The sequence below is a fragment of the Scatophagus argus genome, chromosome 21 (genome assembly GCF_020382885.2).
Source record: "Scatophagus argus isolate fScaArg1 chromosome 21, fScaArg1.pri, whole genome shotgun sequence".
NCBI classification, from domain to species: domain Eukaryota; kingdom Metazoa; phylum Chordata; class Actinopteri; family Scatophagidae; genus Scatophagus; species Scatophagus argus.
Window position 1 is genome coordinate 18694261 of NC_058513.1, and position 24879 is coordinate 18719139.

The window sequence follows — 24879 nt, forward strand, 5'->3', positions numbered from 1 at the left end:
ATCAGTCCAAGAAAAGACGTGACTTAAAGGGGATTTTCATCCGTCCTTGTGTCTCTCTGTTTGTGTGTGTTGCCGTTGCCACCCTCGTTGCCACGCAGACTCACTAAAAAAGGTTTAAGGCAATGAGCTGCGTCGCTGATCTCGAGACTCTGACCGAATAAAGAGGATGTGTGCATGTTGCTTATGGTTCTTCAAGGTCCTTGTGAGATTTCCAAGGTTCTTTGATTGGGTTCCAGTGTCTTTGTGGGGATTCAAACAGTCCTTAAAGAGTTTCAGGTGATCCCTTGAGAGTGTACAGAGATCATTGAAGGGATTGTACAGTTCGTTGCAGACCTTCCAGGGATCCTCAAAGGTGTTCCAGTGGTCTTTGAACAGGTGCCGATGTTCTCTGACAGGTTCTCTGGTCAGTGAAAGAGTTTAAGGGGTCTTTGAGGATGTAAAAGGGAGCATTCAAGGACTTTCGGGCATCCTGGAAGAAGTAGTTCCATGGATTCATGCAATGGATGTGTGTAAAGAGTTTTATAGTTTGTAGTTTTTATAGTTTCTTTGAAGATAAAGAAGTTCCATGGATCCTTGAAGAGGATCCAGTGGCCCTGAATGACATTCTGTCAGTGTGTCATGGATGAGTTTCAGCAATCCTTGACAAAGTTTCAGTGAGCTTGAGTGTTCCGGTGGCCACTAAAGGGTTTCCAGGGAACTATGAGGAGGTGCCAATGGCCACTAAAGTAGTCTGAAAGGTCTTTCTTGGGGTTCAAGGGGTTACAAAGACCCTTGAAGATGTCCCGCTGGCCCTTGATGAGCTTTGACTGACTTTTGAAAGTGTTCAAGAGATCTTGAGGGAGTTTCCATGGCCCTTGAAAGGATTCCCAGCATCATAAGTAACAATTAAACAGATGCAGGCCTTGCCAGAAGTGTATGTGGTCTAACGTTTCTAAAACATGATTTAGTTTGGTTACATAATGAGGGCGCTGGTGGAACGAGCATAATGTGATTCGTCTCCTCATACACAACTGCTGGATGTTTAATTTAACATGATGTGACAGCAAAGAACGTTTATCAGAGAAAGTTTGGCTGTTCCACTCTGGTTATTAAAATTACTTGAATTTCTGCACAATAACAGTTTGCACCACAAGAGAGGAGAGACAAAGCAAAATGAAATGTAACTTTTTACCCTGTTATATTACTATGTACAGTTATTTAGTGATATTTACATTTTATTTCCTTTTCTTTTCCGATGAGATCCATATGAAACAGTAAACTCATACTGTGTGAGCATCAGATGAAAAGTATCCTTCACCTTGGAAATGTGATTTTTAAAATGCAAGTCAGAAGTGCAAAATGTGTCCAACGTGACATTAAATAGACAGAAGATGTAATGAATGAAGAAAAGCTCCAATCCCAGCAAACGAATCAGCTGCCTGCCCGTCTCTCCTTCGGCTCCACAGTCAGCCGGATGGCTCATCACTGCTGTTTATGGAGTAAAGTCTGCTGGAGCCCACTCAAACGCTCTGCTCTGCTTTTCCTGGAAACTCAGAGTGTGTGTGTGTGTGTGTGAAATCTCAGTCTGATTCCACTGAAAATGAGTCAGTCAGCGTTAACGTTTTGATTGATGCCTGTGCGTGTCTGAGTGGGAAAAAGAGAGCGTGAAAAACACAACAGAGAGAACAACAAAGTCAGAGTTGGCGCATGTTAACGTGCAGCTGCCAGGCCTGTGCAGAGTGCTGGTGCACATGTCTGAGTGTGTTTGTGGCTGAGTGCTTGTCTCTCAGATGACTCACGCTGCCTCCCATCCATGCAAACAATCCTCTCAAGTCTTCATGTCAGAGCCGCTCTGCAACGTTTAGCTTCCTCACTGCATCGTGTGTGGATTCAGATATCAGCTGCAAGTGAGCAGTCTCTTAAAACATAAGATCTTTGATGCTGAGTTTGGTGAAAACGAGATTAACACTGACAGATCTGACGTTTCCAGATCAGACAGTCGAATCGGGACAAATCTACATCCTGGAGCAGAGCAACAGAAGAACCAGAAGCAGTTCTTCTTCCTGTGGAAGCACTAATCTTTGGCACAAAACATTCTGTTGGCTGGGCTTAGACAACTTTAGCAGGTCAAGGACCTTGTCCTGACCTAAACCAGGCCTATTGTTTCTGGACCATCTCACCTGTTCAGGTCAGACAGAGGAGGCTGAGAAGGGAAAAAGGGAGGGTGACCGAGGAAGAGGTCAGACGAGAGTGAATCTCAGACTGGCTGTGAGTAACCGATGATGGATGCTGAGCTGGACGTCTTGCTGTTGGACTAAATTAGATGGCTAGTTGTGTTGTTCACTTGCTCGATGTTTGACTGTTACAAAAAGCTGTGATTTATATTTAGGACAGTTGCCAAATTTATAGCAATTTAAGTTGCTCTAACAAAAGTCAGATCAGACAATAAACCGAAATCCCACACCAGGAGTTAACATTTCATTTTACAGTCATGTTGCTGCACTGAAAAGCAAATAAAGCAGCGTTCACTCTGATGTAGAGGCTTATGAACTGGATTTACAGCAGCGGGGTCCCAGTGCACAACTCCCTGTTTTGCTCTTATGTTGTTCTCTCTGGCAGCATCACAGCTTGTTCTTAAATCCTAAACTGGCTGTATTGTTTGGCTTCTGTGTTTTTCTCTGAAGGAACACATGGTCCTTTTCTCTTTAGTGTATGAGTTGGGCTCATTTAATATGTAACCTGAGTGTCAGCTCCCCCCTCACTCCCGTTTGTCTTGTTGGTGCTGATCTGCGGTGCGGCAGCTTCTTTAGGTGCACCAGAGTCCAGCACTGATAAAGCCTCAGTCTAATGCTGAATGTAAATCACAGCAGAGATGGCAGGTTGTGTAACAGGGGAAGAGCAGCTTTCTGCTGTTTCTGCCAGAGTGTGTTAATTTAAGACGGTTCATGCTGATCTGACCGAAAGACTCCACCTGAAGCGGACGTAGAGGACAAAACGTGCGAGGCGAGACAGGTGCTGCCAGGACATGTTGCTTAGTTTAGTGTAATAAGTAGATCCCAGGTCATCATAGGTCATCAGTTTTAACCCAGAGCAGGAACCTTTCAGGGCCTAAAACAGCACCAGAATGAAATTTACTTACAATCTGGTCACCCAGGAGACCTCTGTTCGTGCCTCTCGTGAAACATTGGTGAGTTACCTTTAAGTTATGTCCTGTACACAACTTAACGTACTTAACGTACTCAAACTATGATCTTTCCAGAAGCTTCACCAGGTGCCGAAACCTAACCAAACTGCAACCATTTCACAACGTTAATCATATGATGAGGAAAGACAGGACGATGGTCCAGGACGCCTGACATATTATTTCCAATGGCCATATATGTGGTTTTATAGAGTCAAATGGCATTCAAAATATATGTCCAGACCCAGCCAAAAAACATCTTCCACCTTCAGCTGACAAGCTGACATCCAAACTTGATCTGAGGACGAGCAGACGAGCCACGTGAGGACGCTTACCCCAGAAGAGCCATCAGTGGTGATGCCCTGTGGGGACAAATCTACATCCTGGAGCAGAGCAACAGAAGAACCAGAAGCAGTTCTTCTTCCTGTGGAACCACTAATCTTTGGCACAAAACATTCTGTTGACTGGGCTTAGACAACTTTGGCAGGTCAAGGACCTTGTCCTGACCTAAACCAGACCTACCGTTTCTGGGCCATCTCACCTGTTCAGGTCAGACAGAGGAGGCTGAGAAGGGAAAAAAGGAAGGTGACAGAGGAAGAGGTCAGACGAGAGTGAATCTCAGACTGGCTGTGAGTAACTGATGTGGGATTTGCAAAATAAAAGGGGACAAGACGGGTGCCAAGCTGGACGTCCTTCTGTTGGACTAAATTAGCTGGCTAGTTGTGTTGTTCACTTGCTCGATGTTTGACTGTCACAAAAGACTGATTCACTGCGATGCTCTGCGGTCTTTGGATCGAGCTGGTCTTTGGCTGAGTAGAGGGGGCTTGACCTGAAGTGAACCTTGGACACTTTATCCCTCAAACAGATTTGGTCTTAAAACAATCTGTGGGCAAAATGGAGAAACTGACAAATTGTAACAGAACACGAAGAAGTGAGTCAGTTTCAGGGGTTTGTTCAGGCCTTCCTGGCCAATAACTCGAGAAACAAAACTTTCCTTCTTAAGAACTTGTGTTTCTTACAGTGGAAGCAGTGGAGTGCTTCATAGCTGAATTCACTTGGATGATATGATGTCGGCGCTGACTCTCCTTTTCACATTTCACACGATGTCATTTAAGCTGCAGATATTCTGTATTTCAACAGCAAACTGAAAGGTGAGTGAGTTCATTTTCTAAACTTGTAAATCCAATTAGAAATTCACTACAAAACGCAAACTCACAAATCTTTGCCTGACACAAAATTTCCGTCCAGGAGCAGGAAAATGACATTTTCACCCTGAAAGAGCAAACTTTCGATAAAATGGAGGTGGAAGAATTACTTTAGGTTTTAAACATTTATTTCTGTATGATTAGTAAATTCCAGTACCTCACAGTAGATTTAAGAAGCTCGGTCTGAAAACCCTTGTGGTTTACCTCAGTTTTCTGACATCAGAAGCTGCTCTGGCTGCTGCAGACATCTGGACGAGACTTCACCAAGTCGACGTTTGGCCGGTCGCCCTCAGGAATGAATAAGTGAGGGACACGTAGGGGAGTTTCTCTCAGCAGTGCACACAAACTGAACATGATTTGGAACGAACAGTGTGGACATTTGAGCAGAGCTGACTGTAACAGCTGGAGAAGAACTGATGTTACATAATGAAGTGAAGGCTGTGTTTGGACATCCTGGCCACGCAGACACACACTGAAAAACTATAGTAATGTTGTCTGCTATATTCAGATTTGGCACCTTTATATTAATAACTCCAGATTCTGTGCTTTGGGCCAGGATTCAGAGTGTTTATTCTTCTTCTAAAGTCATGGCATCACATGTCCCAGAATTAGTTCAGTTATGTGTTAAATTGCTTTATCGTTGACTCGTTATTGTCATGGCACAACAATCCTTCTTATTTCTAGATTATGGCTTTGAAAAATAATATCACGCATGTCTGTTCTCGGCTTCCACAGGAGAGAGTCACATTTATTCACAGTAAATGTATGACAGAGCTCGAGTGATTTTGGTTACCGCACCTCAAATTCTCATCTCTGTCAAGTCACAGTTCGTTCGTTTCTCAAAGAAAATGAAGTGAAAAGCTGGTGGCTCCACTCGGCTCACCACATTCTGTGTTTTAAACCCAACAGGGCAGGCTTCAAGATCTCTGATTGGGACGTGGCCAAAAGTGCAACATGCCTACAGAGAGCAGTGAAACAAAGATTGTGTGCACTGTGATTCATTGTTTCACTGAGGAACATGTGGAAAAACAGAAAAGTCTTTCTCCTAAACTGATAATTGGCTAATGCTAATAAAAATACTAATAAATCATTTGAGAACTGTTTAATTGTGAAGAAATAACTCTCAGCACTGATCGCTGCGCACCAGCTCAGATGAAAGTCTTCATCACACTCTGCCTCGATGATGTTCATCTTACACAACTCGTCGAGGTGATGTGGGACTGATGCTCTGCAGCCGTCGTCATCATGACCCAATGACCAGCAACCGCCTCAGAAGAGTTGATTTGAAGACCCTCCACCCAGTGAGCAACAACAGGAACAATGAAGGTTTCTCCCAGCTATGAATCAGGAAAAACCTGCCCGAAACATGAGAGATTTACAGCATTTGGAAACAGTGACACCTAGTGGACATACACAGCTCTGTTCCTCATTGAAGTATATGGTGAAACACCCCAAAGGTTTCAAAATAATGTTTATATAATTACTTTTTCTTTTTTGGAAAAAAATATTATTAAAGTGTATATTTATGAGCAATCCTTAAAGATTCATGTCTCGAGTGGGATCCAGTGTGAACTATCTGCTCCATGTTTCATCTCTCCATGAACCTTAAGGTTTACTTTTCACCTGCCTGTCTACTCTCCTTCAGTTTAGACACCTGAATCCAGTCAAAGTTAGTTTCAGTTTTCTTTTAATAAACAAAGCACATGGTCTCAGAATGAAGAACACACCAAAACGGGTCCACACAGTTTGTCATTTTTCAGCACCTCTTCAGAAGGAACAGCGCAGGCACTTTACCCAGCTTATGTCTAACAGGGATCGGCAGGGGAGGGTGTGTGTGCATGCAGTCGTGCACACGTTTATAAAAGTCAGTAAACAACATATATATTTAACACATACATACATATGGGTGTGTGTGTGTTATAGTTTCCTCAAAAGCATCTCACATCTCATCACCGTGAATAATAAAATCATTAAAACCACATCAGAACAGAAGAGACACCCACATCCAGTACAGAGTGAAGAGCTCTCGCAGCTCCCTAAAAGTCCAAAAACAACATTTACAGGTCAACAAATCAACAGTTTGTTTTCACGTCTCCCCACATGTGCAGGTTAAAAACGTTCTGCAGGAGTTACAACGGAGCGGCCACATGAAGGTACAGAGCAGGAGGTGAGCAGAATGAAGATCAGTCCCTCCACACGTCACTCATGCTGCTGCACAGCGAAGAGCCCACAATAACATCTATCAAAATCAGACGTCACCACTTTGGGAAATTTTTGCTTTTTACGTTTTTGCTTCAGCTGAAAGATTTACAATCTTCTTTGAATTCAGAGAAGGTTTGAATCCACCATTTCAGAAATATGATGCTTTCAGTTGCATGTAAAAGCCACATAATGTGGCAGTTGCTGCACGTGTGGACGGGGAAAAGCACTGACGGATCTCACACTTTGAGAAAAATGCTGACAACGATAACTGCTGGAGGTTTGTTGATGGTATTTTATGTTTAGCTTACAAACTAAATGCATCTGAGTGCACATCCAAATTACACGCACGTCTCCACAAAACAGGCGCCGCTGGAAGTTAGCTGGTAATAAGCTGCTGCTACACAGTCAAATGAGCCCAGCAGCACCGTCACTGACCACAGACATTTGCACCATCCACTCAAACCACGCCGCTTCCTTTCTGTGGCAGAAGCAGCACAGCTAATACGACTAATGGACTCCAAAGCTCTCGGTTCAAAGATCACACAAGTGGAAGTGAACACCTCCACCTGTGAATCCACTGATTACAAGGAAATCAACCCATCAGATGTGTGATTTAACTGCAATAAATGCCAGTGTGACCTGGCATCAGTGTGACCACACCTTTGGGAAACGAATGACCTGCTGGCTTATGAATCATTTGAACAAGTTTGTTGATGAAGATGTAAACAAAGTGCAGAAATCTCTGACTAAAGCGCGGACGTGTTTGACGGGATGACATTTTCAGAAAGGAGACGTTTGAGTTCTCCAGTGGAAATTCAGGATTAGAGAGTTCATAATATTAAGAGGGATTGTCTTCAAAAATAAACTGAGAAGCTGGATTAGTCAGCAGATAACTGACAGATAACTGACACCTAAGCTTTTGACAGCGGTAACATTTGGTTTGTCTGTTTCTTACACGGCTCATGAAACCCTCACATCTTTGTGCGCTGAGCAGGGTTCACGGTTCTTTTCTGCATGACAACACAGTTTTTGTTTGCCAGCAGCACTACTTTGTAAATAACACCCAGGAAGACAAAAGTGAGGGAAGAAAACAGCAGAAGACGGTCTTACTCCACATGTGCGCACATACACAACAAAATGGTCCCAGAAAGTTTTGTAGGCGGATCTTTTGACCAGTCAGGTAGTTTTCTCTGCACTCTGAGCACATGAAGCTCGTGCAGAAGTGATCATCATCATCATCATCGTCGTCGTCATCACCGCGTTTGACCTCATCAAATCAGGGTTATCTGCAGGTCAGAATTCTCATTGGTGCAACTGCTGGGCTCCTCCCCGCCTCTGCTGTTGACAAATCCCAGCCGGGAGATTTCGCTGCGCCGTTTCCATGGTGACTCATTTTCCCCCTCCGTCACTTCGAAGATCGCACCGTCTCCTGCAGCGACAGGCGGGAGCGCGCTGACGGGAGGGGCATCGTCACAGACTGGACGCCACTCAGCCGCCACGGAAGCAGGCCCAGGAAGTTGTCCTGGTGGTGCGTGTCCAGTGTGAGGCTGAGGGCCCGCTGAGGTGGTGCTGGAGGGGGATTGTGGGTGGAGCGGTTTCTGGTCAAGAGAGTAGTAGAAGGTGGAGGAAGATGTTGTGATGGGAGAGAGGTCACTGTGCTCCTGGAGAGAGAGAGGAGGGAGGTGAGAGGAAGTGAGACACAGAACAGAAAGATGGGCGTGAAGAATGGATGGAGAGATGGATGGATGAGTGGCTGGAACAGAGGGGTGACTCAGTGGGTGTGTGACGGATGGAGACGGAGAGCAATGTGGACAGAGGGGAAAATAAAAGGGGAGGAGTCTGTTAGGTGTTTTCTTTTCATTCAGACAAAAGCATCTAATTACACTGCAGGTGAGAATATGGAACTTTAACGTCAGCTTGCTCATCAATAAACTCATTTCACTTCAGGTCTGAAATGTAAACTTTCAGTCTTAAGCTGTCGTCAGAAAGAGACACTCAGCTTTGGTCATGTTATGTTCACTGGTGATAAAGTAAACATACATTTTGACACATGACCTGACGGACATTCATGTGCATCAGCTTTTATGGGTTAAAATTAAGATGAGCCAACATTTTGAATTAATATGACAATTAGGAGCCACATCACACGAGCAACGTGACAGAAATACACACCACGTGTCCAGCAGGAGCAGCTAGACTGCAAACAGTTTCCAACACGTCTGATAACTTAGCAGGTAGATAAAACTTCACAACACACAGCATAACTGAACGGCCAGAGAGTTTCCGGATGAAATGATATTATCTATTACAAATTCCCCTGCGGTAAAACAAACTTTTACATTTTAGTAATGTGAGCTGCCAGAGAGTCTTAGCTCACCGAAAGCTAGAAGACAGTAAAGGAAATTATAGCGGCTAAGCATGAAATATGTTTCAGCTATAGAAAACACATCCACGCTTCAGCCAGCACAACACAATGAAAAGATAAGCTATTGGACCGATCAGAAACACACACACAGTATCCATCCAAACACAATGCTGTGAATTTTGTGACGGTAACACGAAGGTTCATGCAGTTACAAGCAACACGTACGAACGGGTGATGCTGCAGTTGCCAAGGAGCAGGACAGGACCGAGCAGCAGCTGCTAAGGAAGCGGAGAGGCAGTGGGGCTTGGTGACTGGACGATGAGCAGCGGTGGGAGGGACAGGAAGTAGGCAGCAGGGCTCATTTGGGGAAAGTTAGTACGTCACTGTCACACCTCACTCTCTGAAAAGCAGACACGCACACACCAACACACACAAAGACAGAAAGACCACATGACAGAGAGTTAGCAGGGGAAAAAGGAAAAAGCCTGTGATGAATTTGCTTTCGCGAAGTCCTGCTGGGAGTCATGAACGCTGGAAATATTATCAAGACGTGAATAATGACACGCAACTTGAAGACAGCTGAGACGAGGAAGAAAAGAGTGAAGACAAACATAGAAAGTTCAGAGATAGCTCATTGTGTTATGAGGGAAAGTACAGTTTGACCTGACTGACATGTGGATGGACAGACGGACCAACGGATGGATAAATGAATGGACAGACGGGCGGATGGATGGATGGACGGATGGACTGATGGACTGATGGATGGATGGACGGATAAATGAATGGACGGATAAATGAATGAATGGATGGATGGCCGCTAATTTTGCTGCCCACATTTCTTAACATGTGTGAAAATATCAAAAATGAGAAAGCAATCATGAGAAGCTGGAATGTCAACGGACCAGTGAGCTCATCTAAATCAATAAGATGAATGAGAGGACGGTGATGTGGGACGAGTTACGGTGGAGGAGGAGGAGGATGAGGATGAGTGAGCTGAGCACATCTGCCTACAAGTCTGAACTCAGGCCGAAAACTTTTCACCTGCAGCAAACTTCAGTCAGAAAATTCTCAAAATTATGACTGAGCATTTCAAATTACTGAGAAGCTTTCTTAAAATCTGCCTGGGCCCATACAGTGTGTTGTTTCCTCACATGTGCCAAAGTGGCGTGGGCGAAACAAAGCTCAGCACATCCAAATGGACGCCATCACTGAAGACCACTGTGGGCGCAGACGTTTATTCAGAGACGATTTGGATTAAAGACAGGTGGAAGACGAGCTGCAGTCCTGAACAGTCAGGTTTTGCCCATTTTGAGCAGCAAACTCTACATTACAGCTATGATTTTAAAGGGCTGTTCCACTGTTTCGGCAGCTGAATGAACACTACAGGCTTTGCTCCTGTCGTGTGCAGAGCGAAAGCTCAGTGGGATGAATGGGGGAGTTTGGGAAAAGGGTGCAGGGGTCACATACGTGCTGCATTCACCACTGCAGAACGGTGTATACCTCTGTATACAAGGGCTGGACAGCCTTCTGGCCTGACGGATCTGAAAACAACAGTTTACAGCACAGCTCAGTTACAGTGAAGTGAAGAGCTTCTCTCCAAAGCGGCACACATCCACCCGCAGAGGCCCTGCTGCCCTGAGCTGAGTCTCACGGCACATCGCATCAGTTTTTCCTGTACAATTATTTTGCATTAATTTAAGGTTAGCTGTAACTTGTGTTTTTTTTTGGTTGAAATGTGACACTGGCCAGATTCTAATTTTGCCAAATAGCAGAAAGAACATTCTTATTATAAATGTTTGGAAAACGTTGCCTGGAAACGCTCTCTCTACACGACAGAAGCGACCACAGAGAATGTGCTCAGCTGATTGGCTGCATTATTTTCAGATGACTGGATGGCTTCTGTCTGTGAGCTAACATTTGTTTCAAGGCTGACTTGTACCATAGTAACTGTCCGTGATGCATCCCACCACTAGATGTCTACCTCTGGAGTTAATTAACTTTTCTACACTCATGTTTCACTTTACAGTCACTTATTGATCTTAAACTGTGTGGCTTTTGAAAGAAACTCTTCAAACAGAGAGAAGAGACGGAGGGAGGATAAGAATGGACAAAGAGAGGGAGAAATATCAGTACCAGTGAGTGTGAGTGTGAGTGTGTGTGTGTGTGTGTGTGTGTGTGTGTGTGAACTGACAGACATGGTAGCACAGAGTGTCATTACCAGGTTCTGAAACTCCTAATAAAAGGGAAAAAATTAATAAAACATAAACTGAATCTGTGCAACATGTGAAGTACATCATATTGACTTAACACTGACCATGGCTCATTTACTTATCATATCCTAAGATATGGGATACAGATGACGTGAGACTGAAACTGAGCAAAATAAGAACAATTTTTTGAAGTTTTTTGCTGTTGTTTTAAACCTCATTAAAGCGTCCGTCTGATGCAGTAACTCATTCTGCCACAAGATGGAGCCGCTTTACCTGCTGAGACGTGAACAACATGAGCTCGTCGATTATTAGTGAGAGAGATTTCATTAAAATCATAAAGCACAATGCACTTTCTTTATCTGAGCGTTGTCTTTTATCCCTGTGGCTGATGAAATGAGTAAAAGTTATAAGTTGTTATAAGTATAAGTTATGTAAAATGCTCATCTTCTATCTAGGACATGAATTTGAAAGGTTTTTGTACTGACTTCAAAGTTTAGAAATTTCTTAATTCAGTTTTTCTAGTTCAGTACCAAAATCAGTAAGTGTCTGTGATTTATTTCTGTCTCACTTTCCTGAGTTTGACCTTTGTTTCTTTTTCTTTTTTTTAAACTAACATTTGACCACATTTATGTTAAGTCCTCGGACAGCTCCGAGTGTTAATGAACCGGTTTCGACAGTAAGACTTGAGTCTGACAGGACACCTACGGTGTTAGCCGAGCGTCCGGAGCCGCGCTGAGCCACGATGGCCCCTGAGATGGCCTTAATCCAGCTGTGCATGTCCTCTGGACTGTCAGCCTAACAAAGACAGACAGAGACAATCACAATGTCTTATTGTTCTTCAACGGTACATCTGAATTAGGATGTGAAAGAAGTCCGTAGTAGAAGAACAGTAGAGCTTGGTGTAAATGAAATCATGTAAAGCTTATGAGGAAGAAGTAAAATGACAGCGAGAGTAGGTTTAGAGCTGAATAGAAATGATAAAAATGAAGTGAAAGTAAACAAGGCTGACAGTCTGCAGCCAAGCTAATGGCTCTGGCAGGCTGTTATTTCAGCTCAGTGCTAACATGTTAGCATGCTAAAATTTGCTAATTAGCACTACAGGAGGTGTTCCCATCGCCTGCACTATGCCTGACAATACGGCAGAATGGAGCTAACTGACGCTAACAGATGCTAACTGCCCAGTGTGTCTGTCAGTGCTGCTCCTCCCCCTGTGGGTTACCTGTACGTAGAAGGTCCTGGAGGAGGTGACCATCTCAAACAGGTTGTCCCTCATCATCAGGTCACTGCAGGATACACAACAGAAAGTAAAGCACATGTTAGCGTGACGACCTGAGAGCACACAACCATCAGGACAGCAGCACAACCCACTGACCTCTGTTTGCACTCCTGAACTTTATGGATCTCCTTCAGCGGGATGACCTTCAGCGCTTCCCTCTCCTGAAACGACGAAGAGAGGAAACAAGAACACAAACTAAAACGTGAATGACCGCAGGTATGGCTCTTCATGACTCATCCGTGCTCTTTCTATCGTGTTTCATGATTCGATTTAGACTTTCACAGGAACAGGATACTTTCTGGTCACTTCCTCCTGGCAGAAAACACAAGCGTGCAGACGATTCAGAGGTGAAGGAGGGTCAGCTGTGTTCACATCCAGCCAAAAGGCCACGTTGGGATAGCAGATCCATTGAAGGGAATAACAGTTAACACACAGGAGTACAGCTCCACTACAGGCGCTGATCTAACCTGGACATAAACAGTCCAGGATGTCCACACATCATCACCACCAGGCGTGGGAACACAGAGACCAACAGTGCAGTGGGTCACGGCCCGTCTTACAAAAACAGCCTTAGCAGGCGACTCCACGCTGGCATTCCTCTGTTGCTCACTGACTCATCACGGCTGACAATTACAGGCTATTTAAAGAACTTTTATACGTGTGGCGAACTGCATTTGATGGTCCGGTCTCACTTCAGACGTCGTGTGTGCGGCGTGACTTTTACAGTGAGACTGTTTGTGGTTGGTAGCTCTTAGGAGGATTTTAGCTGAAATTAGGCAGCGTGCTCACATTATTTAGGTGACATCAGGGTGTTTTATAACAGACTGAGGCGGCACACAGGATGTTATAATATCACGAATCATGAGCTCATAGTTGTAGCTGGCAGCCTTGGACCAAACAACTGCAGTGCAGCCAACCCCCCTCATACATCTGGATATCTTGAGCTAATGTATAGTCGTTCATTTCCTTTTCTGCACCAGGTGTCTGGGGAAGGTGTAGGTTTGGTTTGTATTAAGTGAGAGTGAAATTCTGAGCACCTAACTTGTGATATCCTGCATTCTGATGATGTCTTATGCATCCATCTGTGGCTTTCTGACACCATTTATTGTGGACATGTCCTTATTTCATGTAAAGGAAAGCAGGAGACAAGTCAAAGTATTGTGGAATATAATGCAGGTTTGGCAAAATTATAAATGAAGAAATCAATTTAAAATATTTTATTCTGTTTTTCTGGGGGGAAACTCTCTGACTGAGTGCCACAAGTCTCATTTTTTAAACATAACAGACATTTTAACTCTTTAATAAGAGCCATCAACCAAACCTGACAGAAACAAACTGAGAATAAGATATTCAATCATTCTGTGCTCTGAAATTTAATTATATCAATGCAATCATCTACATGCATGACAGTTTAACATGAAGGCATGCGCAGTCAGTGCGCACACACACACACACACACACACTGGGTGTGTCCATTTACGTGCACTAACAGCCTGTGGTTACGACTCAATAATCTGTCCACACGTGGCTCATGTGAGGAGGTATTCAGGACACATGCCACTGCGAGTACAGACACACAACTAACTGAGAGCAAAACAAGCCTCACCGCACACAAACGCACAGACACACACACCACACACACACACACACACACACACACACACACTCTCTTTCCGTCTTCCATTTTCACTTGGGATTTACTAGACTTTCTTGCTGTTTTATTGTTGTCCAGGAAACTGTGTGTGTGTGTGTGTGGTGTGTGGTGTGTGTGTGTGTGTGTATGTGTGTGTGTTCTCAGCTGTAACATGATGTGTTTTTAAATGATCAGCGCACCACATGTTCTCACCAGGTCAGATTTGTAGTAGCTGACGGCGTTTTCATCCAGCGTGAAGTACCTCCTCTTCCAGTTCTTCATCTGAGGAGGAGGAGCAGAGCCATCAACATCACTGCATTTGTTACTGTAAAAGTGTATTCCCTGACACTGACTAACTGATTTTCACCCTTTTCATGACATAAGTCTCATCACATCACATCACCACCATGATGGATAAGCGCTATAGGAAATGGATGGATGGATGGATGGATGGATGTCAGTGGTCACAGGTGAGATTCTTATAAATATGATCAGGACCAGCAACCAGAACTTCCCTCTTATCTTAAGCGTGTGTGTGTGAGTGTGTGTGTGAGTGTGTGCTCTCTCACCACAGCTCCCTGTTTGACACAGTATCCAGCCTTGATGACAGTCTGGTCCTGTGCTCCTCTGGACAGGAAGTAGGGAAGCTGATTCTGACCCCGCTTCAATCCTCCACGCTCTGCCCCGTTCTGCCCCTCCCCCTGCTCCTGAAAAGCACACACACACACACACACACACACACACTGTATTGTCTCATCAAACAACAGATGAGTCAGTACATCTCTGGGTACTTTTGGGCGTACGATACAGGACAGTCACAATATTTTTAGTTGAGCTACTAACACATCATAGAGATACAAACTGAAAAATTTAAATTGTTGCCTAAAATAACCAAACTGTGCCCCCAAACTTCTAATTTGAGTACTTCCCCCCTCAGCTCAGTCATTCGAGTCCTCAGCTGTGAGCGCAGCAGGCGTCTGGTGAACTCACATTTTCCTTCACACCTTCAGATTTTATTGATCTTTTGTCACCTTCAGACCAAACACGTGCTGACTGGAGGACGTTTACCAGACGCCTCGCTGCTCCCTCTGGTGACACCTCAGACTTTATCTACAGGACTCAGGACTCAAAACCTGGACTTTGATCAGGTGAAGCTCCCCTTTAATAACTGAATTATTTTTCCTTGATTTTTTTTCTGTGCAGCCGAGTCTTCGAGTCATAAAACTCCAACCAGTCGTCACTCGCCTGCACTGGTGTGTGTTTGGTCATGTGTTCCTGGCTGCATACTTTCACAGACAGGACTGGACCTGTGTGTGTGTGTGGGTGTGTGTGTTACCTGCGTAGCAGTGATGATGGGGACTCCTCCTATGATCTCGGTCCTGTAGGAGACCTGCTTCGTGGCTCCCAGTATCTCCTGGGGCGTCTCTGTGTGGGCAGTGTGACCCTCGCCGGGCTTTGGCACCTGAAGACACAACGAGAGATGAACAAACGCTTGTCGGACAGGAAGTCTGTCATTCACGCACACACAAGTTTTCATGATCACATCTTTTTCTTGTCACTTCACCCACATCAGCAAATTTTTTGATTTTTGCTCCAATGCAGGAGCTTAAAATGTTTTCGATATGCAAACAATTCAGTGTTGGTTTTTGGTCTTTTTGTATTGAATATGACCAACCTGATTCCACCAAGCCTCATCACACACACACACACACACACGCACACACTGTAGCTCAGCTTGACTCAGTCCAACATTTACTGTCCTGCTGCCACAGATACTCTCCAGAGAACCAAACAAGGATTAATGCACTGATGAAAACAGTCCCTAAACATCGTTTCCCTGTTCTCTCTCTGCTAGCCTGAACTGAACTGATCCCTCTGGCCTGATGGGTAATTTTCCATCTGCTGGAGCCTGAGGCAGAAGACGGCTACACCAACAGGAGAAACAGGGTCACCTATTGATCCATCGGACAGTGTGTGTGTGTGCGTGTGCGAGAGAGAGACTGTGTGTGAGTGTGTGTGTGTGATGCTCACTGTAATCTTGGTGGCGTTGTTGAGGACACTGATCCACTCCACCAAATCCTGCTGGTCGTTGGCCTGCAGATAAAACTTCCTCATTCCTGCGTTTATAACTACAGAGAGAGAGAGAGAGATGGAAATGGTTTTTATCTTCTCCTCATGTTGAAACTAGAAAACACAACAGGAAAAAGAAAAGCTACACTAAGCTTCATGCAAAACCCGATCCAAAAATATTTCTGGTTTCTCAGAGGCACAGGATGTGAGTGTGTGTGTGTTTGCTAACATCTCATCCAGATGCCTGCACGCGCACACACACACTCACTCACACACACACACACGTCAGCTCATATTGTACAGTTTCCTGCTATTGAGTGACGAAAAGCTAATGTTGGCCACCAGAGGAACAACAACAAGCAGCAAGGGACAAAAGGGAGGAAATAAACCTAACGGGAGAGGAAAAGAGGGAGGCAGAGAGGGGAAGAACACAAGGAAGGGTAGAAGGGGAGAAACAAGGAAGGAAAGAAACATGGAAGGAGTGGGAATAAAGGAGATTGGACAGGAGGAAACGAAGGAGAAAGAGCAGAGGAGACGTCCAGTCCATGGCCAAAAGTATGTAGACACCTGCACCCATCTGTGCATTAATCTGCTGCTATGAAAGCTTCCACTCTTCTGTCATTGCTGGATTGTGTTGGATGGTGATGGATGGTGATGGGTGGAGTGGAGGTCAGGGATCAGGGTGGAACAGTTGAGCTCTTCCACACCAAACTGGGAAAACTGTTTTTTTTTATGAACCTGGAGGCTCACCGTTGACTCAAATATCAGTCATTTAGCCCGGTCTGGACGGAAGAGACGGATCCTCGGAAGACACAAAAGTCTGCAGCCACAGCTCTTGTAGATAAAGAGGGAGGGATGAAGGGAGAGAAAGAGGGAGGAAGGAACAAAAGATAAGCGGGAGAAAGTGAAGGCGAGCTTACCAAAGCAGAACTCTGCCTTTGGTCTGAGTTTGGTGGCATCGCTGACCTGAACGAGAGAGAGAAAAGAGCTTTAACGTCCCAGAAGGAAACGTTCCTTCATATCCTCCTTCACAGATTCTCTGAAAAGTCTGCAAATCTCTGCCACACGTGGACGGACAGCCGAGGCCAACACGCAACGAAAGTTTTCAGATATTATACTTAATTATATACTTATAAATATATATACTTAATTTAGGAACAAATAAGGAACAAATAAGTCCTGCGTCCAACACCTTACTTACTAAGCATTATGAGCAAAAGTACTGAAAGAATGAAAAGTAGACGTAATCACAGAGCAGTGAAGTGTTCCCTGTCAGTGTTTTAATGGGTTTGGCTTAACATTCCCGCTGTGTTCACGTGTCTGCTGCATTTTACTGCTGTGGATGTTTCATTCGATCTCCTTCCTGTCCCGTCGCTCGTTTCAGTCATTTCAGTCGACTTAAAAACCTCTGCTGCTTCCAGCTTCATAAATTTCAGCTCTTGAATTTCCCTCGGGATCAATAAAGTATCTATCTATCTATCTGAATGTCAGGGTTTACTGCTTTTCTTTGTGATTTCTGACAGCAACTGAAAATTCTTTGCGTCTTGGACTGCTGGTTGTACAAAAGAAGCAACATGAAGTTGTCCCCTTGAATCAAACAGTCATGAAAATAACAGGCAGATGGTGCGTTTGAGGGAGCGAGCACTGACCTTGGAGATGTAGGTGAGACTGAGAGAGCCCACCCTCTCTGCACCTTGAGGCAGATTCTGAGCCAAGAAACACACAAACGTAACCTTTAGTTTCACTATGGAGCTTTACTAACACAAGTAGTAGGACTTCTTGTTGTAGTACAAGTACAAGCAGAAGTAAAAGAAGAAATATAGATAGTGTTAGAAAACAAGGAGTGGTTTAATGTGATGCATTACATGAGACAAAATGCTTCAGGCATACAAAACATGGTGACGTTTGCTGTTAGTTTACAACATTTCTTCATTGAGACAACAGAAAAACATCAACACAATATGTTCCTGTGTGTGAATCCGGTTTATAATTACACCAGCAGCAAATAACAACAAGAGGCGTTTGAGGAATTCCCCAGTTGTGGGAAATACAGCTGCTGCTGCCACCGGCCTGCTCAATTTCTGTTCTGGTTCCTGTTTAGCTGTCCAACCACTCAGATGGCTCTGATAAAAGCTGTCCAACGTGTCCCTCACAAGTCAGCCGTGTCCTCTTACAGTTTCACCCAGCTGACCTCAAATCCATTTTGTCCCATAAACTCACAACTTCCTCTTTAGATTGTTTTCCTTCGACATGTTTGTACCTTTGTTGAGACATTTTATAGGTTAACAACTCACCTTCCTCTTGGTACCTGCCCCCGCCCTGCTGCTTTACACACTACTGCATACTGTAGTTTGCACTGTGTATGTGGTTCACTTGAATGAAAATTATGATGATTTGCAGAGACCAAAACAGCAACCAAAATCAAAATGAAGGCATCAAAAAAAAGTACCAAAATACTTTCAAAGTGCAAACACGGCATCAGCATACTCACTGCGTGTATTTATAGATGCAGTCATATGCTCGGTTGGTTAAAATGTTTGTAGTGCCGACTAATCAAATAATTTCTCTGTCACACACACACACACACACCCTCACCTGTGGGTTGTCCATATACCACAGCAGGCTGCCCTGCTGAGTGTCCAGGATGAAGTATCGGCGCAGGAACTTGCCGCTGCCCTCATTCTCCTCGATGTCCAGGAAGCCGCAGAAGCGATTCTGTCGGTCCACGTAAGGCATCGCGACCCCGACCAGCTGAGCCCGCCCTGGGGCATCACAGGAACGCTGCCAGGAGGCGGGACAGATCGACAGTCAGTGTCACCTCAAGCTACAGGAGCTATGCGCAGAAGTTCGAAGCTGCGGTTGAACGTTCGCACTGAATTAATCCCACACTTTTTAAGCTAACGCACAGGCTGGAGTATAATGTGACACTACTCAGCCTAACTCATCCACTGGTGCCAAGGGTTAGGGTTAGGGTTAGCTCGTCAGGAAGACGGGGCTAAAGAAAGGCTCCATATTCAGGCAAAACTCTGTCGAGCATGTGTGCTTTCGCCCAACCCTAAAAAGGTTTATTCGCATCTTTCTGCACGCTGGGGGCACAAATCTGGCTTGAAAAAGGGGGTAAATAACATCTTTTCAAATCAGTCTGGGATCTCAGGGCTTCCGGAGACACCGGATGAGCTGCATGAAGAACTCTTGTGTTCATTCTGGAGTGCATTTTTGGGCAAACTGCTCCTAAACTCATTTATTTACAGAGCCACGAAAGCCACGAAAATGAATTGACATCACTGTCATATCATTTCTGTCTGCTCTGGAACAACATCCCTCTGCTTTCAGAAGCTTCTGGTCCTTCTCAGACCAAACGTGCTTCTACAAGCGCCTACAAACACACTCAAAACATGCGGATGAGGATTTGAACGCAGCCTCTTGTGCTCTTCAGCTTTCAGTTTCAGGCTTTTCTAAAATAACAAACTGGCAGAAGAGGAATTTCAAAATGCAGGAAAACACCTGAAGAGCCACGTGTTCATGCTGTACAACAGGAAGTGTAACTCCGTGAGTGGGTGTGTGTCTGTGCACAGTGACACAAGGACACCTCTGGTTAAAGCAGACCAGGTGTTGGCTACACACACAAAAATCATACCTGAGTAAAAGTACTACATCGTGCTAAAATATGACTTTGATCAAAGTGAAGGTCATCCATAAGAACAGCAGCTGAGTAAAAGTATTTGATATTAAAGTAGCAAAGTAAAAGAAACTTATAAATATATTTACATGTATGTATATACTGTATACTGTCAGTCGACTGATTATTGGCCTGTCATTCCAATCGTGTGTGTTTTTTTAAGTACCTTCTGCTGTCACATACTTCAGACGTTCATATTTTGCTCAGTGAAAATTTGCAGAAAGGTTCGAAACAAATTAAACTCAATAATAATAATAATAATAATAATTATATAAACTATTCACTGACGTCAGGATGTGAGATATCACACATCACTGAAACAGGGCTGCAACTCACGATTACCATCAATATCGATTAGCCTCACGATCAATCGTTTGGTCTTTAAAATGGAAAAAAAGAGAAAACTTTGAAAAAGTCTCATCACAGTTTCTCACAGCCCGAATAGACAAGTTGCTTCTTTTGTCCAACCAGCAGTCCAAAACCCAAAGACGCTTCATTTACTGCCAAAGTTGTCTTCAAATGTCAAGTTTTGTCCACATTTCGTTTACTGTCTTCTGTGAAAGCAACGCAGCAATGGAAGGAGCACAATGCTGGCGCTTCAGCCTGAGAAACGATTAACCGGTTAACAGAACAGCTGAGGCTTCCTTCACTCGTCTAATGGCTGAACACTAACGACTTCTGAGGCGTCTTTTAAAGCACAGTGAGTTCGAAGAGCCCGACGGGAGGCTCGGCTCACTGAGAACACACACCAGTCCCCCCCACATCAACCCGACTGGCTCCTAACTCATTCAATCACAGTCATTTTGCGAGTAATCACGCTGCTGTAGCTGCCCTACGGACGCCATTAGCGTCCATACACACATCATCAGCACACACGTCTACAACAGCGATGTTCAGCGTGACAAACCCATCCGAATAAATAAACCCATCAGCGCTCTGCTCCCCCCGTGGAGATCAAACTGCTGTCACAGGCCTGAAAACACCGAGCGGTTTCCTCTCCCGCCTCCATTAGCTGACTCTTCGACACTTCGCTCTGATGAGTTGTTATGTTCTGTGGAGGATGTCTGGCCGTGGACAACGCGGTGTGACCGTGTGGTGGCACACGGCTTGTCAAAGCGGAGGATCGTGGCTTTACTTACACAGTTCGGCTCAGTCCGAGTCCAGTGTGGCAGCTGTTAGGCACCAGCGTCAAGTTGAGTCAAGATGACTTCGCTTCCGGCTTCAGCATTAAAAATAAAAGCGTTTGGCGGAAAACAGCGTCGACTTCAAAGTAAAACACCTTATCACACAACAATGCATGGAAACACGTCAACAGCATCTCTAAATTAAACAAACAAACAAAAAAAATCTAAAGATTTTTAATTGCTACCCCTGCAGACAGTTAGATGATTAGAACGGATGCTATCATATCTGACTGTTAGAGATGTGAAGCTATGGCCAATAGCTAATTTAGATTCTTCTTGAGTTGAGAACCTCTCAACTAACTCTCCTCCAAAAAGCAAAGAAGTGCATCTCCCAAAATGTTGACATTGCACAGCAAAACATGTTCCGCTCTGTAATAAAATCAGAATATTTGAGTCACAGATGATGTGAAAATGAACTGAGAAAGGAAATGATTTATAAATCTTATAACAAGAATCTGTTGCTGAGTGGTTCCCAATTTGTTTTTCTTGTCACCACATAAAACTAACAATGTCTTCTTCTGAAATATCAAAACGTCGTTTGTCCACAGGTTGTGATCAGATAAAAAGAAGATCTGAACTGCTGAACTGATTCAGTAAAAACATAAAATAAAATCTTTTTTCATTGGTACATGCCTTTATTTTGGGGGGAGACTATTTTGCAAGTCCTCACAATTTTATGCCTGAAAACATGATGCAGATTTTAAACCAATCCAGATCAGAGTTCAGCTTTTTCCTCCCCGTCCTCATTCTCTCTGCAGGCTGATGGGAAATGGAGTCTCTCAGCCTCAGCCAACAATTAAAACAAGTTTGAAGTGAGCTTTACAGTGTGTGCAGTAATTCGTTTACACTTTTTATTCAGTAGTTTATTTTATATTAACTATTTCTTGGTACGTAGGGTGGCTTGGTAGTTTGTCCCTCCTGTTTGCAGACCGCCTGAGAAAACATCTCGGCCTCTTGTCAGTCTTTCTTCCAGTTCACATTTTGGTGCAAAGTGTTAACGCTGTGTTCTGAAATTCTGGAAGATGACGCTGGAAAAGCCTCGAAGGTTCTTTCACAAGACTTCCCACTGTTGTGCGACATAAAAAAGATTTGTAGCACATTTCCCATGTTGCAGCTAATCCAAACAAACATAACGTCTACGGGTGTCAAGAGTCACAACTTGATGAAAATGTCTGAAATCAATTGTTAGATACAATAGAATCTTTTGCCATTCAGATGACTGTTAGAGTCAGTGAGGATTCTTGTTCTGGTTTCTGGTATTCATCTTTCAGAGAAAGTGATGTTTAGCTTTATGACTCAGATTTGATGTCCTTTCAATTAAACGAGCATCATGAGGATGACAGCCTGCACCAGCTCTGATCTGCAGTAACAAATGTCAGCTTTCAAGCCAAGTGTTGACTGTTTGAATGTCTGTGTCTTCTCAAGTCCACGATGCTCAGATTTTACAGTTTGTTGTTCTAAAATCTGGCATTTGCACTCTAAGGTTCTTTCACCAGACATTTTTATAGAGAAATAAGTTGTGATACTTATGTGCACCTGAAGGTATTTCACTGATTTTATCATTAATGTGGCCCTTGTAACCTCACTGCATGTGTGTTCTGTCAGTACAGAAGTCAAAGGTCATTTCTCTAAAGGACACTGAGATCGCAGGGTCAGAGGAAAGGAGGTGAGAAGAGAAAACGAGGAGACGTGAAGGACGCAGAGATACTGCAGATGTAAAGCCTGACATCTAGTGGTGACAGACGAGAATCACAGCACAAGAAATCCTGATTCTGTTTTCCTCTTTTGCTCAGACACACTTCTGCCAGTCGTGCTCTGAATCAAGCAGAATAAACAGTATGAAGTCACATGCTACAGGACACGCCAGCTTAAAGATGTGGAATTTATTAAATGTAAATGTATGAAATGCAGGAATGTGGGTGAAGGCACCACAGTTGGAGGATCTCCTGCAGCCCGATGGAAGCTCACAGCACGACGCACTGACAAAGCTGGACAACAACATCGAAGGTCTCTCTGCTGAGTGTGTTTCAAACAATATTCATTACATACCAAGATCACACTGACAGAACTGAAAATGAACCAGTGTCCTGCAGTTAAAGTGGACAAGTTTGCTCTTCCTGCTTTATGTCCAAAACAGCAGTTGACATACACAGTTAATAAGATTAGATAGACCTTCATCAGTCCTGCAGTGGGGAGATTCTCGGTTAATGCAGAAAGTCTTGTGCTCACTGACTCTTTATATGAGGATCTTTGTAATAGCTGTTTGTTAACAGGTAGTAAGGCCCTAATAAGTCATTAGAAGATGCATTTTAGCAGCATAATTGACACATTATGCTGTTAAAATGCATCTTAAGCACGATAAACATTTATTATAAATGTTTCAGATTCACATCTTTCCCTCAGCCAGTAACGACAATCAATGAAGAGAGTCTCGAGTTGCCTTTGATTGGTGCATAAGATTTTCTGTGAACAAGTTCCATATCTCGTGCACTTAAGTTAAGAAAAATATCCTCTTTAGGCACTGAACTGCTTGTCCCCCTCCCCTCTGAACCATCTTCTCCAAAACAGTGAGCTGATTGGGGTGGTAAGACATTTGGCTTCGTTCTTCTGGGTCTTTGCCAGAGTGGATCCTCCAGCTGCTATCTGCTGAACGTCAAAGGCCTAATTGTTGTTAAAGGAGGAGCTGCCAGCGCTGGTGCCAGCTCCTGTGCCAGTCTATTCTTCAAAACTGTATGACGCCTGAACACTCCATGTGCCACCTCAGAGCTTTGCCAGGTTCTCAACAGCAGACGCCAGCTCGCTGAGCTTTTGCATCCCCGTGAAAAACTCAGATCTGTTCTTCATTGTGAGAATGTGGAAGCCCTCATAGTACAGTAACGTCAGTGTGCTGGCAGGCAGGACTGCCGGTGCTGGCACAGGGGCTGCAGCATGCCATGAGGGGATTTCAGCCAGGCTTAAAGCTCTGCAGTAACAGGTTTTTGAGGTTTGAAGAAGCAAGGCTTGATGCCAGTATGACCTGACTGCCCCGAAGAGACAGACAGCCCTAGCAGGGTGCATGTCAGTAAGCACTGGGATCAGTTCAGGTCCTGTGGCAAGGAGCATCGGGCCAGCTCTGGAGTCCCCTTGGCTCCTCAAAAACAAGGAGATGGTGACATGTTTTTTCAGTGCAAAGCCTGTCTGTTTGTTTGTGTTGATTGTGTTGGAAATTAGAGATTTCTGAGAATGCAGAGACTGCAATGGAGGTCAGTTTCTGGACTAATACAAAGAGCCATTCAGTAATTAGGTCACAACATTCTCCGACTGTGACGGCTCAGACTTTGACTGATTTCAGCGCTAGATTGAACTGAATGCACCTGTACAATACAACGAAACTGCAGTTATTATTTCCAGTATAATTTATATATATATATAAAGAAATACTTGGGGAATAAATCGGTCAAGAGAAGACCATGAAAAGTTATGTGCATCCTGTTTCAGAGAAATTATGCCGACAGTCACTCAGTGCTGCGCAGATTATTTTATTTAATCAATATAATGACAAAATGTTGTTGATTAACATATCTGGAAAGTCACAAAATGTTGATAGTGAAAACATCAGTAAAATGTTTTCTGAATTTAACTCAGGCCGACAACAAAGACTGGGAACTGGGGGTGTCAGCAGAGTCTGACCGTAAGGTCAGTGTGGAGTGTGACCTTCAGTGAGGTTGAATACAGAGTGCAGAGTGCATCCAGTGTTTGTAATATGATTTCTGTTTTTCTTAGTGTTTGCAGCTCTGGTAATGTGATGTAGCTGTTGTACAATGACTGATGAAGGTTGGCACATTGTTTTGGACTTGTTCTGAACTTATGCGAGTTCACTTTCTCTCACACACACGCACACACACAAAGAAAGAGC

At 44.1% G+C, this 24879-nt stretch overlaps 1 protein-coding gene across 4 annotated transcripts; it reads right to left on the minus strand.

Moving 5' to 3' along the window:
- Positions 1–6035: 6035 nt before the first annotated feature.
- On the minus strand, positions 6036–20995 carry plekha1b (pleckstrin homology domain containing, family A (phosphoinositide binding specific) member 1b). Of its 4 annotated transcripts, none has more exons than XM_046377379.1 (12): positions 20940–20995; positions 18717–18902; positions 17771–17827; positions 17042–17087; positions 16083–16180; positions 15388–15513; positions 14621–14758; positions 14265–14333; positions 12515–12579; positions 12362–12425; positions 11848–11937; positions 6036–8228 (listed from the first exon to the last, which is right to left on the minus strand). In XM_046377379.1, exons 2-12 carry the CDS (start codon positions 18855–18857, stop codon positions 7839–7841), a joined length of 1284 nt encoding a protein of 427 aa, XP_046233335.1. In that variant the 5' UTR covers positions 18858–18902; positions 20940–20995; the 3' UTR covers positions 6036–7838. The 4 variants fall into 4 exon arrangements, 3 of the variants coding, with proteins under 3 accessions (XP_046233335.1, XP_046233336.1, XP_046233337.1); XM_046377380.1 differs by lacking the exon at positions 20940–20995 and adding an exon at positions 20708–20921; XM_046377381.1 differs by lacking the exon at positions 20940–20995 and adding an exon at positions 10400–10473.
- Positions 20996–24879: the final 3884 nt, after the last annotated feature.

What these genes read in the sequence shown, in the direction of transcription:
- plekha1b (XM_046377379.1), bottom strand. Translation starts at nt 18,857, where the DNA reads ATGCCTTACGTGGACCGACAGAATCGCTTCTGCGGCTTCCTGGACATC. An exon ending in CCAGGACCTTCTACGTACAG is followed by an intron (nt 11,938 to 12,361) that starts GTAACCCACAGG and finishes TGTCTTTGTTAG; the next exon opens with GCTGACAGTCCAGAGGACAT. An exon ending in CCGGACGCTCGGCTAACACC is followed by an intron (nt 8,229 to 11,847) that starts GTAGGTGTCCTG and finishes CTCTCTCTCCAG; the next exon opens with GAGCACAGTGACCTCTCTCC.